The sequence below is a fragment of the Schistocerca nitens genome, chromosome 9, assembly GCF_023898315.1.
Source record: "Schistocerca nitens isolate TAMUIC-IGC-003100 chromosome 9, iqSchNite1.1, whole genome shotgun sequence".
NCBI lineage: Eukaryota > Metazoa > Arthropoda > Insecta > Orthoptera > Acrididae > Schistocerca > Schistocerca nitens.
This window is the reverse complement of record NC_064622.1, coordinates 141,206,071-141,222,868: the sequence shown is the minus strand read 5'-3', so window position 1 is coordinate 141,222,868 and position 16,798 is coordinate 141,206,071. Positions and strand designations below refer to the sequence as shown.

General features: G+C 44.1%; 1 protein-coding gene across 1 annotated transcript in view; it reads left to right on the top strand.

Moving 5' to 3' along the window:
• Nucleotides 1–16,798, top strand: part of LOC126204058 (probable G-protein coupled receptor Mth-like 3) — a 754,641-nt gene that overhangs the window by 104,741 nt on the left and 633,102 nt on the right. The window contains exon 3 of the mRNA XM_049938481.1: nucleotides 7,069–7,229. Coding sequence (XP_049794438.1) covers nucleotides 7,069–7,229 — 161 coding nt within the window. The remainder of the gene's footprint in view (nucleotides 1–7,068; nucleotides 7,230–16,798) is intronic.

Here is a 16,798-nt window from a genome sequence, read left to right as displayed (position 1 = left end):
GTTTATGTCACATTAGGTATTTTCTTCACTAATCGGTGGATAGAATGGTTACAGAACTCATGGCTTGATAGCCTGACGGAAAATTTTTGTATTGCAATGACGGATTCGAAATTTTGGTGGATAGGAAAGATGAAGAGAGAGTGAAATCTGAAATGGGAAAGAAGATCTCACACAGCTGGGACTGCACAGCTGCCACACTGTGTAGAGGTTACAGAACAACCTCCTCCCTACAGAATTCATTCACTACCTATGAACGTCTTTAGGTCGATCACGTTCCTGAGACCTAATAGCTTTTTACTCTTAGGGTACTCTAGCCTATATACATTGGCATGTTGTTTTCCTATGATCCTGAAAGGTCCTTGGTATTCGAACATGAATTTCTTTGTTTCTGCATTTATTATCTTTGATTTTTCCTTGGTTTTGACAAGGACTAACTGACCTATTTCAAAACTGGTGGGTACAGCTTTTGCGTCATGACGCTTTTTTCTTTCTAATGTTCTTTTCCTTATATTTGCCCTAGCCTTTAACTTCTTCTCGTCTGTGTTTAGCTTACTTTTACTAAGATTAACACCTTCGTCCCAATATCTCCTATTTTTGAGAACTCGTATAGTCAGCTCCCAAGTTTCATCATTAGTTACTACATGTTTATCAATAAAAGGTACCGTAATTACTCCGGTTATCGGCAAGACCAATTTTAACTGGCTTCTTTCAAAGTCAACAACACTCTGATATTTCGACAAGAAATCTATGCAAATTAAAACCTCAATACTGAGATTATTTACAATTAAGCATGGATGATCAATTAAATTACCATTAATATCAAAGGGCAGCAAAGCTTCTTGCTTTACCGTTTTTGACACCTTGCCGGTAGCACCAATTATTCTTAGTCCTGATACCCTCATTACTGTAAGCTTGTCTTTACCAGGTAATGCATCAAAGTAGGACTGAGATATCGCGCTCGCCTCACTTCCACTGTCTAAGAGACAACGTACATTGATACCCAACATATTCACTATTATTATAGGGTGGTTTATTCTAGGTTGTACAGATAGTTCCTCAAACTCATCCAATAGTTCCTTTTGGATTTGTCTCCAGCTAAAGTGATCGACATATGTCTTCATTACATTTGGGTCACAGTGTGTAGGGGTTTCCTGAATTACATTTTCCGCTGCCTTTTCCAGTCGGTCTATTAATTTCAAATCGAAACACCGCACGACTTCATTACATTTAATTTGCTGAACATGACCCAAATTACTGAAGTCTGAGCGATTCTGCGCCTCCAGACCGGACATAACACTAGTTACAGCTAAACCACTTTCACTATTATCGTCGGGTTCCTTCTCCAGTGACAACTGGTCACAGCTACTGGGTTCATCGACCCCCAACAGGCTATCCTCTACATTCTCACTTACCTCCTGTCCTAAATCTATTAGTACAGTATCAACATCCTGCACAGGCACTTTAGATAAGAGCACATCATCCTCATCGTAAATATAAGCATTAATTTCTTCTGCTTCTTCACCTGACAATTTAGTATTTTGTAGCTCTTCCCTACCATTACACTGCTGCGCCTTCTCTCTCTCTTCCCACTTAGAAAGCGTCTCTAACACGGTATCTATCAAATACTGTGAATGATCTAATATTTCTGCTGTATCCTTAGATGCTACCGACCCCTCATCCACATGTTCAGTCTGAGTATTCTGATCTGTCTTACCAATTACTGTAACTACTGGCTTAGGAAAAATAACCGCCTGGTGAGCGCCAGTGTCCTCATAGACGGGAACTAGTTTTCCTGCCTCGGCCTACTACTGTTTCCTTTATTTCCGTTATAGTTAACTGGCACAGCATTGTTTTCCGCACTGTTGCTTACCTGCATAATTTTGTTTGGAACAAAATTACTATCATTTGGATGCCATTGTTGGTTCTGATAATTATTTCTCCAATTCCTACCTCTCTTAGGATGGCGAACACCTACTGTTCTGATGTTTACATTGCCATTCTGCTCGTTCTTAAAATTACTACTAGTGTTATTACCATTTCTATTAATACGTGCTTGCTCCTCATTGGCAGCAACACGCTCTACACGTTCCAAATATTCAATGAAACGATCCAGATTGTCTCTAGGGGCAGATATAATTCTAGTTTGCCAATACCATGGCAGTTTGGCTTCAAGACCTAATATTATCATTTCAGTTTTTAGTTTTTCGGCCAAATGTGACAAACGTGAAATCCATGACCTAGCAAACTCTTTAATAGATTCCTTGCCTGCATTGAAGCGTTTTCCACTCCAAAATTCTCTCAACACTTCATTTTGCTTATTACTAGACCAATACTCATTAATGAAAGCTGTTTTAAATTCCGCTAATGTTTTACACTTCAACATAACATCAGCTGACCAACGCATGGCGTCACCTGCTAAATGGCTTCTAATAAATGAGATTTTCTCTCGTTCAGGCCAAGTTGGGGGAATCACATCTTCAAAATCGTTCCAGAAATCTAGCGGGTGGATATTTTTATGTGGATCGAATCGCAAGAACTGCCGACACCCGATAAAAGCGGCGTTTGCAGCTACAACTTGTTGCATACTACCATTACCAGAAGTTACTGAAGCGACTTTATCTCAATGTTAGCAATGTTAGTACTAATATTTTCTACTCTCATTTCAACATTATCTACTCTTTGCACAATATGAGTAGTATTAGTTTTGATTGTGTCTACTTCTGCTTGACATATATTTACTTTTATATTAACATCTTTAAACCTATCTGAGCACAGTTCAGATTCCGCCTCGATCTTTTCTGTTAACTTGTGCTCCAGCTTCGCATCTTCCATTTGGAAGTTTCTGCAAACCTCAGCAACTTCGGATTTTACTGTTTTATACATTTCAGAAAATTGTTGAGCAACCTTTTTCTTAATATCCTCATGATTGTAATCAATTTTATAATTCAAACTGTCCAGATCCTCTTTCAACTTATTGCAACCAGCCTTGAAGGTATTGTTCATTACCTCCAATCGTTTATTAAAATTAGTTTGGCTGGCCACAATCTCATACTTTAATTCAGCTGTCATTTTAGCATTACTGGCTGACATTTTTGCATTACTGGCAACTATTGATTGTAATATTACATTTAAATCAATATCCCTAGTATCTTTGGGTTGCTCACTAGCTGGCTTTTTATCACACTGCCGGCCGCAGTGGTCTCGCGGTCCTAGGCGCGCAGTCCGGAACCGTGCGACTGCTACGGTCGCAGGTTCGAATCCTGCCTTGGGCATGGATGTGTGTAATGTCCTTAGGTTTGTTAGGTTTAAGTAGTTCTAAGTTCTAGGGGACTGATGACCACAGCAGTTGAGTCCCATAGTGCTCAGAGCCATTTGAACCATTTTTTATCACACTCAGGTGACGAAAAACTAGCTCCAACACCAGAATCATCAAAACTAAGTGAAACTTCTGATTGATCAGTCATATCTAACTTATCCTTTTTAAACTCTACCACCTCTGATGACTGTATCGTTTTTAACTCATCAGATAAACTATCATCCAATAAATTAACAATTTCTGATTTCTGCTTTACCACAGGGTTCTCTATTATTGAATCATTGCCCCTTTTCACACTACTGTCAGGAGAGGTGGTGGTGGTTAATGTTTAACGTCCCGTCGACAACGAGGTCATTAGAGACGGAGCGCAAGCTCGGGTTAGGGAAGGATTGGGAAGGAAATCGGCCGTGCCCTTTCAAAGGAACCATCCCGGCATTTGCCTGAAACGATTTAGGGAAATCACGGAAAACCTAAATCAGGATGGCCGGAGACGGGATTGAACCGTCGTCCTCCCGAATGCGAGTCCAGTGTGCTAACCACTGCGCCACCTCGCTCGGTACTGTCAGGAGACAATACTTCATATTTCACTTTAACATTACTATTTTCATGCATATTTACACTTGAACCGTTGTCTGGATTTACAGTTCCCTCAACAGACATAGGTTCTCATTTAAGTTTAACCTCAGTTTCTTCTGGCGGTTCCATCGCCGACAGTCTTTTAGTGCAGGTTAGTAAAATTTTTAACAGCTTTTCACTTAACTTAGTTCCTTCTGCACGACGTATGGCGTTGCCGGCGCGGCTTACCAGGATTACTGATGTGACGCGGCGCGTTGAACTGCAGACGGCACTTCGACGGCTGCTGTGTGTTTACATGGCCCGCAACTGCAGGCACGGCTGCGGTTGCTCCGGCGGACAACTGCGGTGAGGCGAAACTGGCTTCTCGCGACGCCGGCAGCGCTGCTAGACTCAGTGCCAGCTCCGTCAATCCAGATGCGTTGTTAATCCAATTGCGTCATCCACATACACACGTAACACTATCACTGTTCTATTACTCAGTTGTGTGTCGCATTTCACTCCCGAATCCGAATATTTAAAAATCACTTTCACTTTTACTCAGTTTGTTTCCCAGCTGATGCACCATATGTGGGGCGGCGGGTGGAATAGTTTGAGAATTTAAATGTAGAAAATTTGCATTTCCCGGCCGATTAGCAACATATGTGGGGCGGCAGGTGGAATAATTGTTATATAAATGTTTTGTTTTTCCTGGCCGATGCACCATATGTGGGGCAGCAGGTTGCTTAATTGTTATTTAAATGTCCCTTTTAATTATTTAATGCTGTTGTTTGCCGTTCTCAACACTGGCTTTCTAACTACAATATTGGCAACCAGAAAGTGATTAGCAAAACGTGAAGCCTGTAATTAGAATTCTTAGTGCCCACTTCATCTGAGAAATACATTTATAGCTACAGCTCTGAGGAATTAAGAGATTGTCTGGGATTCATAATTAAATAAAAAACCATTCTCTCTAAAGTGTTCACTATATTCTGAAAGTCACAGACCAAAAAGGATCCACACAATCCAATTACCAGAGCAGTTCAGAGTCTAATGCGCTGATGCAACTATAACTGTTCAAATTAAATGTTTAAGTGAATGCTCGCCATAATTTGATGATAATGTTCATCAAACGCCACGCTAAATAATGGTAGAATGTCTGTCCCGCGGCGGCACGTGAAAATACGACATACGCAAACTGAAGATAGATCATTAAAGTCATCCCAGAATTAACACTTCACTCGAAAACGATTTCATGGTTACGCGTATCCCGAGTAACTTATTAAGGCATCCGAGGCTGTTTATATCAAAGATACCGACGCGACGCGACTCCCGGTACAGGTGGTGCGCTAATGAGTGTCTGGAGAGAATTGGGGCCTTCCTTCCTTGCGCAGCGTTCTTATATATAAAGGCGCGGTGCGGACGACTAAGGGAACGCCTGATCAAATCCGCTCTCCCGACTAGGAGCTGGGCTAGTAATGCACCACTTTAAGTTATCGAATAAATCATTGCTTCCTTTGCTGATGGCCGATGAAGCTCTCAATTTAAATATGCAATCGGCACACAGGTAAGTAATCATAATAAAAGTCTGACGTAGCTAAGTCAAATATTTTGGGCGAGAGAATTAATTTAATTACACTACACGCAGTAGACGAGCTCTGAACTTGCCCCTTGGTGATACGCTATCGCTATAGTTTTATAGTTATTCAGTTGAAACTTCTCACATCTTTATGATTATAGCGGATCTCCTTTCTACTTAAATATAATCATCCTAGCCTTATTTATTCACCTACTTAATCTATCTTGCTTCCTTAATTTTTAAGACAAAAACCAGAAAATCATGAATTTCAACTAAAATTTTAATTTGTGAGATCAAGAATAATGTTTCTACTAAATTATTATGCAAAAGGAATCTAAATATAAATTTGTAAGTTTCTAGCTCTTTTCTGTTGCGCCAATGATTTTTACAGAAAAACGTCCAAATTTCGAAAATGGTTAAAGTTATTGAACTGATATTCAACACATATTGATTTAGTATTACTCCTGACATGCTAGATACGTTTCAGATTATTTACTTGATTTTTAAAGTATTACGCAACATTTATGACGTCAGAGCTATTTACAGCGGACTGGCTGGCACACAATGGAAGGACTGATGTGAATTTTATACGGCGTGAGTTGGCTGCTTCCCTACACAGTGATATCAGACTTCCTCAGTGCCTCAAACATTTTCTACGGAATTAGGCCAGTCGATGCCTCATAGGGTACCTGAGTGTTCGTCAAAGTAGTAAGGTATGCATACAGCCCTGTCAACATGGCTTTTCACAGCATACTGATCATTAAGATGTACTAGAAATGCCACAATTGGTCACCGAGAGTCTTGAAATAAATACCTTGTTTCATGCTGACGGTAACGTGATTGAGTTGGTCCAGGTCCTGATACGAAAAACGTCCCCAAAGTATCACAAAATCACCTTCAACCTGCATTATATTCACTGTAACTTAAACGTATCATTAGGGCGTCGGTTCATTCGATATCTCGCCTCAATTGAAGAAAGAAAAAACTCGTTACTCGACGGAGCATACGATACGCCTGCTGCCAGGTTTCTGTATTGTTCGGCGCTTTGAAGATGTGCACCTTTCTGTCGCGCAGGGAACAATAGCCATCTGTGAGCTATCCGACTCCATTTTCCCATTGTACGCAGTTCCCGTCACAATGTTCGCTCGCAAATTGCCCGAGATGAACCTGCTTCACTAACATCAACAGCTCCTGTCGGAATTTTAACTGGCTGCCTTTGACAAGTTGTGACGCTCGTATCTTCTGTCTGTGAGCTGGAATCTTGTTTCACGCATCTCTGCATCTTTTACACAATTCCTTGCAGACATCTAGGACAGTCTGTACTAATACACTAATAGATTGGGCGACTTCATACATGGCATGGTAACGGTTACGCCCAAAGACAAAAGCTTCTTTCTACCTTCTGTCATATCTTCTTTCTACACGTCTTACTGAGCTGATTGCATAAACTCGGCTGTTCACATACACGCTAATTCACTGCCATAACTTACATTAACGGTAGAGGGTCACATAAGCAGTCCACCTGCTCTGCCCCTAGTGTTTGCCTTTAGCGGGGGGAGGGGGGGGCAATATTTTATCTGGTGAGCTTATGTGAGTTAGCGCACAACTTTGCTGGTTGCAGACGACACCTTCGTTGAGCCGGAGAACGTGACGCGGGTTCTGTCTGGCGTGAGAGTCGAGTACAACGCGACAGCCACCTGCGACCAGGAGTCGCAGCTCGAGCTGGTGAACGTGCCCGGACAAGACGTAGACGAGTTTCACCTGCATGTAGGGTCTCAACAGGTAAGCAGCCATAGCAGAAGGCACCTTGTGTAAGAGTACATACACGTATTTCACAAGATGCGAGGAGTGTTCAATAAGTAACGCAACTTTCTTTCGCAACAAATTCTACTTAAAAAAATGAGGAATTTGTTGCGGAACGTCATAGAATGTTCCTGCTTCAGTCCATACAGTTTCGTGGAGTTACGATAGGTGGCGGTGCTTTACGTAGCCTCCACAATGGCGTCTGTAACGGAGGAGAGCTGTCATTGAGTTTCTTTTGGCAGAAAACCAGAGCATTCATAGGTGGCTGCAGAATGTCTGTCGAGATCTGGCAATCTGGCAGGGAAAAAAATCACGGTGATTCATTGGGCGAGGGGTCTGTCATCATCGCAACAAGGTCACGCACCTCACGAAATTGAAGGAACTATGTCAGCGTGTTAGCCGCCACAAACATGCAAACAATCTCCTTCTTCTCCGCGACAGCGCAAGGCATCACACAAATGCACAGCCTAGAGGAGCACACAGGACTTCCCAGCAATGTGCCATAAGGCCGTCATATTGAACAGAGATTATGTTAAAAAATAGGGTTCTGTATCCAAAAGAGTGGAGAATAATATAGCGTATTGGAATCTTCAATAAAACGAACCTGCTTTTGGAAAAGATTTGTTGCATTGCTTATTGAATGCCCCTCGAATGAAAAACCTAACACTTTGGGAATCCAAGACAATCCATCTCCTTCATGGCGTATACATAAACGGTAAATGGGATTTTCTATAGTCTCTGAATAGAACACGATTTGTTATGTTGATAGGTTCAGTACATTTGGTATCAAGCTCTGATACTACAGTAGTACACTCGGTTAGCATGGAAGATGCAGCTCAGCTCCAGTGGTACGAGGGTGAGTCAAACAAAAACCTTAAATTTGTAATAACAAATCGAAATTTCGCGCCGTTATCCTGTAAGTTGGTAAGCGTGCTACAAACAGCGTGCAGAATGGCCTGTAGGTGGCAGCATCTTGCAGATGCACACATACCGTTGAAGTATCAGTATAAAGATGGCCACCACACTTGCGACTTGCACCAGGGAAGAACAGCGTTCTGTTATTCGGTTTTTGCGTAGTGAAGGTGTAAAACCTATTGAAATTCATCGACGGATGAAGGCTCAGTACGGTGATGCATGTTTGTCACAGCAGTAAGACTACGAATGGAGTAGGAAGTTCGCAAATGGTGTGACTTCAGTGGAAGATCGTCCTCGTCCAGGTCAGGCACAACGAGTTGTGACTCCACAGAACATTGCAGCGGTTGAAGCCATAGTGAAGGAAAACCGCCGAGTGACACTGAATGACATTGCAGCATGTTTATAGATTAGTCATGGGTCAGCACACCACACTGTGCATGATGTGCTCCAGTTTCACAAAGTGTCTGCAAAATGGGTGCCACGGCAGCTGACTCCTGAAATGAGAAAACGACGTGTTGACGCTTGTTAAGAACATCTTCGGCGCTTTGAACGAAAAGGTGATGGCTTCCTTGCAAGAATCGTTACTGGGGACGAAATCTGGGTTCACTTCCACCTACCGGAAACGAAGAGAGCGAGCAAGGAACGGCGCCATTCCTCATCACCAAAACCAAAAAAGTTTCGACCAGAACCATCAGCAGGGAAGATTATGCCGACTCTCTTTTGGGACGAAAAAGGCGTCATTTTGGAGCATTACATGCCTAGAGGGACCACTGTCACCTGTGCATCATACACAGATCTCCTAAAAAATCATCTGCGGCCTGCAATCAAATCAGAGCGACGTGAATTGCTGTCAGCAGGTGTCCTTTTGCGACATGACAATGCAAGGCCCCACACTGCCCGTACAACAGTTCCAACAATCACAGACCTGCATTTTGAGTGTCTTCCTCATCCACCAAACTCGCCAGACCTTGCCCCATGTGATTTCCATATGTTTGGACCACTCAAAGACGCAATGGGAGGAAAGAAGTTACGTTCTGATGAAGAGGTACGCCACGCGGTGCATGAGTGGTTGCGCGGACTACCAAAAGAAATTTTTTCTAAAGGAATTTATGCACTTTGTAAGCGCTGGAGGACTTGCATTGAGCGTGGGGTAGATTATGTTGAAAAGTGATACAGCTTTGTACCACTTCTGCACAATAAATAATATTTAAAAAAATATTTAAGGTTTTCATTTGATTCACCCTCGTACATAGCACTTCGTTCGTGATCGACGGAATTCACAGAAATGAATAGCGATAGTTATCATGAGCAGTTTAAGCAAGTCTAAAACACTTTGCCAGACACCCACTGTCATTTAGGGATAGTAATGAACTGGGCAGTGTCCTGTGTTGTGGATAGGAGTGAGCTGGGCGCTGAAGTGTACACTGGTGAGTCCAGCACTATATTAGTGCTGTACAAAAGCGGTGTCGAGATAAATGGATGGTTGACGCCAATTTTATGGCTGCAGGGGTAGCTGTAGGCCCGCCTGTGGTATTGTGAGTGCCGCAAGTGGCAGTACAGACAGTTAGTTAGTTACTTAGTTTCATGTTCCATGGATCAAATGCATTGTATATCATAATGGTGTGGAACGAGTCATTTCTCATGCACATCGCAAAATATCTGTAAAAAGAGCGTCATGTTGAACATTTCTAATTCTTTTAAATACACGACGGAAAAAAATCGCAGGACCAAGAATGAATTGTGGAACACAAACAAAAGTTGGCATACGTGTATCTGTATGTGAAAGATGATGTCTATTCAGAGTTTGTGCTAGCGGCATGAGAGTGGCGCTAGTAATACCACTCTGACGATGCAAATCAGGTTTGCTTTAAATACACGTTGTAACGGTTGTAAGAGTTAGATACCTTTGAGAGTGGACGTGGTGAGTTTGCATTAGGCAAGAATGCCTTTAAGGTGACGAAGAAGCCTTTATCAACACCTCACAGAGTTTGAGGCCGGCAGTGGTGGCCGAGCGGTTCTAGGCGCTACAGGCTGGAACCGCGCGACCGCTACGGTCGCAGGTTCGAATCCTGCCTCGGGCATGGCTGTGTGTGATGTCCTTAGGTTAGTTAGGTTGACGTAGTTGTAAGTTCTAGGGAACTGATGACCTTAGAAGTTAAGTCCCATAGTACTCAGAGCCATCTGAACAATTTGAACAGAGTTTGAATGAGGTCGTGAAACACTGCTACCAGAAGCAGGATGTCTCTTTTGCGATACTGCAGAGAAACTTGGCAGGAATGTAGCCACTGTACATGACTGCTGGCAGCAGTAGTTACGAGAATGTCGGGTCGCAAGAAGACCGGGCTCCAGATGGCCGCGTGGCACTACCGACAGGGAAGACCATCGTGTTCGGCGTACGGCTCTGGCGCATCGTACTGCATCTGCAGCAGCGCTGTGAGCAGCAGTTTGCCCCACAGTGACACGACGAACTGTTTCAAATCGGTTATTTCAAGGAAGACCCCCTGTAGTGCGCGTTCCACTGACCCCAGACCACCACCGTTTGCGACTTCAGTGGCGCCAAGCGAGAGCTCATTCGAGGGCACGGCGGTGATCCGTTGCGTTCCCTGATGAAATCTGGTTCGGCCTCGGTGCCAGTGACGCCCGTGTATTAGTTAGAATGAAGCCAGTTAAGAGCCTGAGACCAACCTTTCCATGTGCTACACATACTGGACCTACACTTGGAGTTACGGTCTGGGATGCAATTTCGTATTACAGCAGGAGCACTCTCGTGCTTAGCCCAAGCACCCTGACTGCTTATTTGTAAGTCAATCTGATGATGCGACCTGTGTGCCGCCATTCATGAAGAATATTCCAGGGGCTGCTTCCCAGCAGGATAACACTCGCTCACATACCGTTGTTGTATCCAAAAATGCTCTACAGAGTGTCGGCGTGTTGCCCTCGCCTGCCGGATCAACAGATGTCTTCCAATCGAGCACATATGGCACATCATCGGACGACACCTCAAGCGTCATCCTCAAACAGCATTAACCGCCCCAGCACTGACTAACTAACTGCATCTGGCGTAATACTCCATCACACAAACTGGTACAACGCAAGCGCGTTTACATGTTTCCATTCACCATTCTGGCGGTTGCACCATTTATTAACGCACCAGCATTTCGCTTTTGCCGTGGCTTATCTAGCGTTTACATTGACCTGTAACCTTGCATTGTTAATCACTTAAATGTTTCCTAGACCAATATATTCTCGAAATTTCAGTACTCTACATTAATTATTTTTCGGTGCTGCAATTTTTCTTCCGTCATTGTGTACAGATGAGTGTTAATAATTCCTGCCCACCACTTTTTACACATTACTAAACTAAACTAAACTCCGCCCGAAGAGGCCATGAAGGCCCAACGGTACCGACCGGCCGCCGTGTCATCCTCAGACCACAGGCGTCACTGGATGCAGATATGGAGGGGCATGTGGTCAGCACACCGCTCTCTCGATCGTATGTCAGTTTATGAGACCGGAGCCGCTTCTTCTCAATCAAGTAGCTCCTCAGTTTGCCTCACAAGGGCTGAGTGCACCCCGCTTGCCAACAGCACTCAGCAGACCAGATGGACACCCATCCAAGTGCTAGCCCAGCCCGACAGCACTTAACTTCGGTGATCTGACGGGAATCGGTCCTTTTACACATTGCTTCAAAAGAAATGCACAGCAGTTAACGACCATGTAGTCATCATAGCAACTATGGTCACTAAAGATGAAAATTTAATCAGAAAGGCTAGGAGAGTATTTCTGCTAGAAAGAGCAGATAAGCAGTTGTTAGCAAACCCACTTAGACAAGGGACTGACATCATTTAGCTCCAAAATGATGAACGTACAGCTATTACGGGCAACGTTTAAACAGATTGATTCCTACTCTGAAGAACAGGATTAAGGAAGGAAAAGACATACCGTGGTTTAAAAACGAAATTCGGGGAATGCTGAGGAAGCAACGGCTGTTGGACTCTCAGTTCAAAGGAAAACGCGCAAATGACGACAGGCTAAAGTTAGTAGAGATCAATGCGCCCGTAAAAAGATCGATGCATGAAGCATAAAATAAATGCCATCATCATACCTTAGCCAAAGATCTTGCCGAGAACTGGAGAAAAATCTGATCCTGTGTAAAAATGCTAATTGGGAGTAAAACTTCCACGCAGTCACTCGTTGACCAATCTGGTGTGTGGCGGTAGAAGGTAGTGGAAGGCAAACCTAAGTTTTTTTTCCTTTTTTGCGTTTAAAAAAATCATTCACGCAGGAGAATTGTACAAACACGTCATCCTTTGATCATTGCACAGACTCGCGACAAACAACTGAAAGAGTTGAAAAGAAATAAGTCGCTAGGTCCGAATGGAATCCAAATTCTGTTTACAAAGAGTGCTCTACAGCATTGGCCCCTTTCTTAGCTTGCATTTATGGCGAATCTCTCGCCCAGAGCAAAGTCCCAAGGGACTGAAAGAAACGCATGTGACTCATGAATACAAGAAAGGTAAAAGAATAGACGCGCAGAATTACAGATAAATGTCTTTAACATTAGCTTGCTGCAGAATTCTTGAACATATCCTCAGTTCGAAGGTAACAAATTTCCTTGAGACGGGAAAGCTTCTGTCCACGAATCAGCACGTTTTCAGAAACTCAGCTTGCCCTTTGCTCAAATGAATGAAGGCTAACAGGCAAATTCCATAATCCTAGATTTTCGAAAAGTGTTCGATGCGGTGCCCCACTTCCGGATGTTAACGCAGGTCCGAGCACACGGAATAGGTTCCCAGATATATAATTATATAGTCCTGGCAACACCGGCCATGACCTCCTTCTTCTGTGCGGATGCACACATATTCCCAGAACTCTTACGGGACTTGGTAAGTAATGAGTGTGCTGGGGTGGGATACCACGAATGTAGTGTGTGGACATGTAGGGTGAGAATGTGGGTCTCGCGGGAGGCGTGCGCGAGATAGTTCCCGCAGTCGCACTATCTTCTGTGTCCTCGGTGGCTCAGATGGATAGAGCGTCTGCCATGTAAGCAGGAGACCCCGAGTTCGAGTCCCCGTCGGAGCATACATTTTCACCCGTCCCCGTTGATATATATCAACGCGCGTCGTCAGCTGACGGTATTAATATAATTCTAATTCGGTTTCCAGATAGGTGGGTGGCTCGAAGACCCCATACGTTGTCCTCGACGGTAAGTTTTCATCAGAGACAACAGCATCGTCAGGAGTGTCCCAAGGAAGTATGATAGGGCAGTTGTTATTTACTACATAAACAAATGAGAGGACAGGGTGAGCAGCAATCTGTGGCTGTTTGCTGATGGCGCTTTAGTTTACGGGAGGTGTCGCCGCTGAGTGATTTTTGGAAGATACAAGATGACTTAGACAAAATTTCTACTTGGTGTGATGAATGTAGAAAAATGAAAGTTAATGCAGATGATTAGGAAAAGCAAACCCATAATGTTCGAAAACAACATTAGTAATATGCTGTTAAACACATTCACATTGATTACACATCTAGAGGAAACGTTTAAAAAAAATGGTTCAAATGGCTCTGAGCACTATGGGACTTAACATCTATGGTCATCAGTCCCCTAGAACTTAGAACTACTTAAACCTAACTAACCTAAGGACACCACACACATCCATGCCCGAGGCAGGATTCGAACCTGCGACCGTAGCAGTCGCGCGGTTCCGGACTGAGTGCCTAGAACCGCGAGACCACCGCGGCCGGCGAAACGTTTCAAAACGATATATAATGGAACGAGCATATAAACACTGTAGTAGGGAAGGCGAATGGTCAACTTCGGTTTATCGGGAGAATTTTAGGGAAGTGTGGTTCACCTGTAAAGGACACCACATGTAGGACACTACTGCGACCCGTTCTTGAGTGCTGCTTGAGTGTTTGGTATCCATACCAGGTCGGATTAAAGGAACACATAGAAAACATTGAGAGGCCGCTTTCTAGATTTGTTACCAGCTGGTTCGAACAACACGCAAGTATTACAGAGATGCTTCGGGCACTCAAATAGGAATCCCTGGTGCGTAGGCGACGTTCTTTTCAAGGAAAAATATTAAGAAATCTGAGAATCGGCATTTGAAGCTGACTGCAGAGTGTTCCTATTACCGTCAACACACGTTTTGCTTGAGGACCACGGAGGTAAGATACAGGGAAACTAGGTCTCTCACAGACGCATATAGGCAGTCCTTTCTCCGTCGCTCTGATTGGGAGTGGAACAGGAACTGAAATGACTAATAGTGGTACAGGGTACCCTCCGCCACGCACCGAATGATGGCTTGTGCAGTACGTATGTAGATGCAGATGTAGGAGGTGATGGTTCGCCTTCAGTGGGAGCCGGCAGCCACGGAAGAATATAGGTCCATTTAGTATCACAGCTTGGGCTGTTCCATTCCCTCCGAGTTTATTCTCGAGGCTAATAATATGTTTGTAGACAGGCATACGATGGCGGCGTTGACGATACACACGTCCACGAGGCATAGTGCTTCAATGCTGTTGCAGACAGAGCTCACAGTGGAATGGTTCCGCTGGAGCCCACTGCCCGCTTATATAGAAGAAGAGTGACATTGATTACGTAATGCGCTGATGATCCCACATGCTTCTGTGATCTCTTGCCGGGCTGGGGTCATACTGGTGATGTGACCATGTGTTGCATCTCTATGGATAAGGTCACAGTAGATCACAGTTGTTGCAAAGGTTACTCTGAGGTCTCGGTGCGGGCACAGTTTATGGAGGTTGTCGAAACTATAGCTGATTTCTGTTGTGGATCATCAGCTCTGGTCTGGCCTTGACGTCGAAAACCTAGTGTTCCACGTGATCTATGATGACGCCTTGCAGCTAAGTCGGGGTCTGGCGTAAAGTGCAAGCCGAGATGAGGGGACCTGCACAGTAACAGGAGCTCGAGTACGGATTGTGGGCTGATGAAGATGGGCTTAGAAAATCAAACAGTATGCACGATACGAGGGTTGGAACTTAAATAGTGACAACTGTTTATTCACAACCGATACAAAAGAGTTACGTGTTTGCACCTGTTACTGTCCTTCAAAGTAGTCACCAGCGTAGTGTAGAACCCGTTGCCATTCATGTGGAAGGCGTAGTATACCGTTAGCAGAGCCAGTTCTGTTGATGGTGGGAATGGAGCGGCCTACTGCCTGTCGAATCTCTGGAACAGTTCTGAACCAAATGCCACGAAGTGGTCCTTCATCAAATTCACAGTATTACTGTTCGTTTTTGGAGCATCACCTGCGACCAGCTTTGCGAAAGAAGCGGCGACACTTTCTGCGCAACCCACCCATTATTTTGCACGAGAATGCGAGGGTGCACACTGCTCATGCTGTGGCTGCTCTGTTCGGTCGATGGGTCTGGAAAGTACTGTACTCCCCGGACTTAAGTCCTTGTGACTTTGATTTGATTCCGTGGAGATTCCGTGGAGATTGAAGTCAAAGTTCGCCAGGTCGCTAGCTGCTCTGAGTGGGGAAAGTCTGTAGCGAAATCTGTTGATTGGGATAGCAGATATGTCCTTATGAATTAGTGGCTGCTGGTTGTTGCTGATTTTCTTATATTTCCTTAGAAGTTTATTCTTTTTTTCTAAGGGTAGTTTGTGGGCAGCGGCCCAGCACAGATCTCCAGCATGCGGGAGTGGATTTGCTTGTAGCAGCAAGATTCTGCATTGTTTGATTTAGTTACGTACCCACCCGTTTCCTGTGGCTGGTGTTTATTCAGACAGGGCTGTAATATTCTGCCGCTGAGTAGGCAAGACCGAAGGCAGATGCTCGTAAGTTCGGAGCTTCAGAATCTCATGTTGTACAACTCAATTTTTGCAGAATATTATTACTTGACGTCAGTTTAGCTGCAGTCTTTCTTAGATGTTGCTTAAATGACACCGTTCTGTCAAGTATAAGTGCAAGGTACTGTGGATACTTGTTATGGGCCAGGCGGTAAACTTCGAAAAATATGTCCATTTACCGGATGGCTAGAATAATGAAAGCATGTCGATTCAGTTGTGTTAAGATTCGTTTCAAGTCTCTATTTACGGAAATATTGTCCCATTGTGCTTGGGACTTTTGTTAATATATCTTCGGTGCTGTGTTCCTGTCTCCCAGTGATCAGCATAAGCAAACTGCCTGGACTGAGTGTCTCGCATGTCTGCAACATACAATCTAAATTCAGCGGAGCTAGGAGTGAGCCTTGAGGTATGCCACTGTTGAGGGTCTTGGTGGTATTGCCTATAATTACCTGAAGTAGTCTTTCAGTCGGCATATTGTTAAGAAGATGTGCTGTTCTTCTGCAAAGTATTATTTTGAGCGGCTGATAGACAGCATACTGCCTCCACACGCTATCCTAAGTGCTGTCAGATCAATAAACACAGCAGAGGTCTTTAGTTGTTTCTGAAACCCAGCTTTGTGTAAGTTGTCAATGAAAGGAAGTCATCCACACAGCTGTGGCTTGGTCGGAATCCGGCCAGTTCAATAGGAATCTTTCCAAGTACCTCGATACGTATCTTGTCATACAGCAGCTTCTCGAGTAGTTTTTACATCTTAGTCAGAATGGCAGGAGGCCCCTCCAGAATCGCCGAGAGCGCTGACGCGCTGCTTCCTGGACTC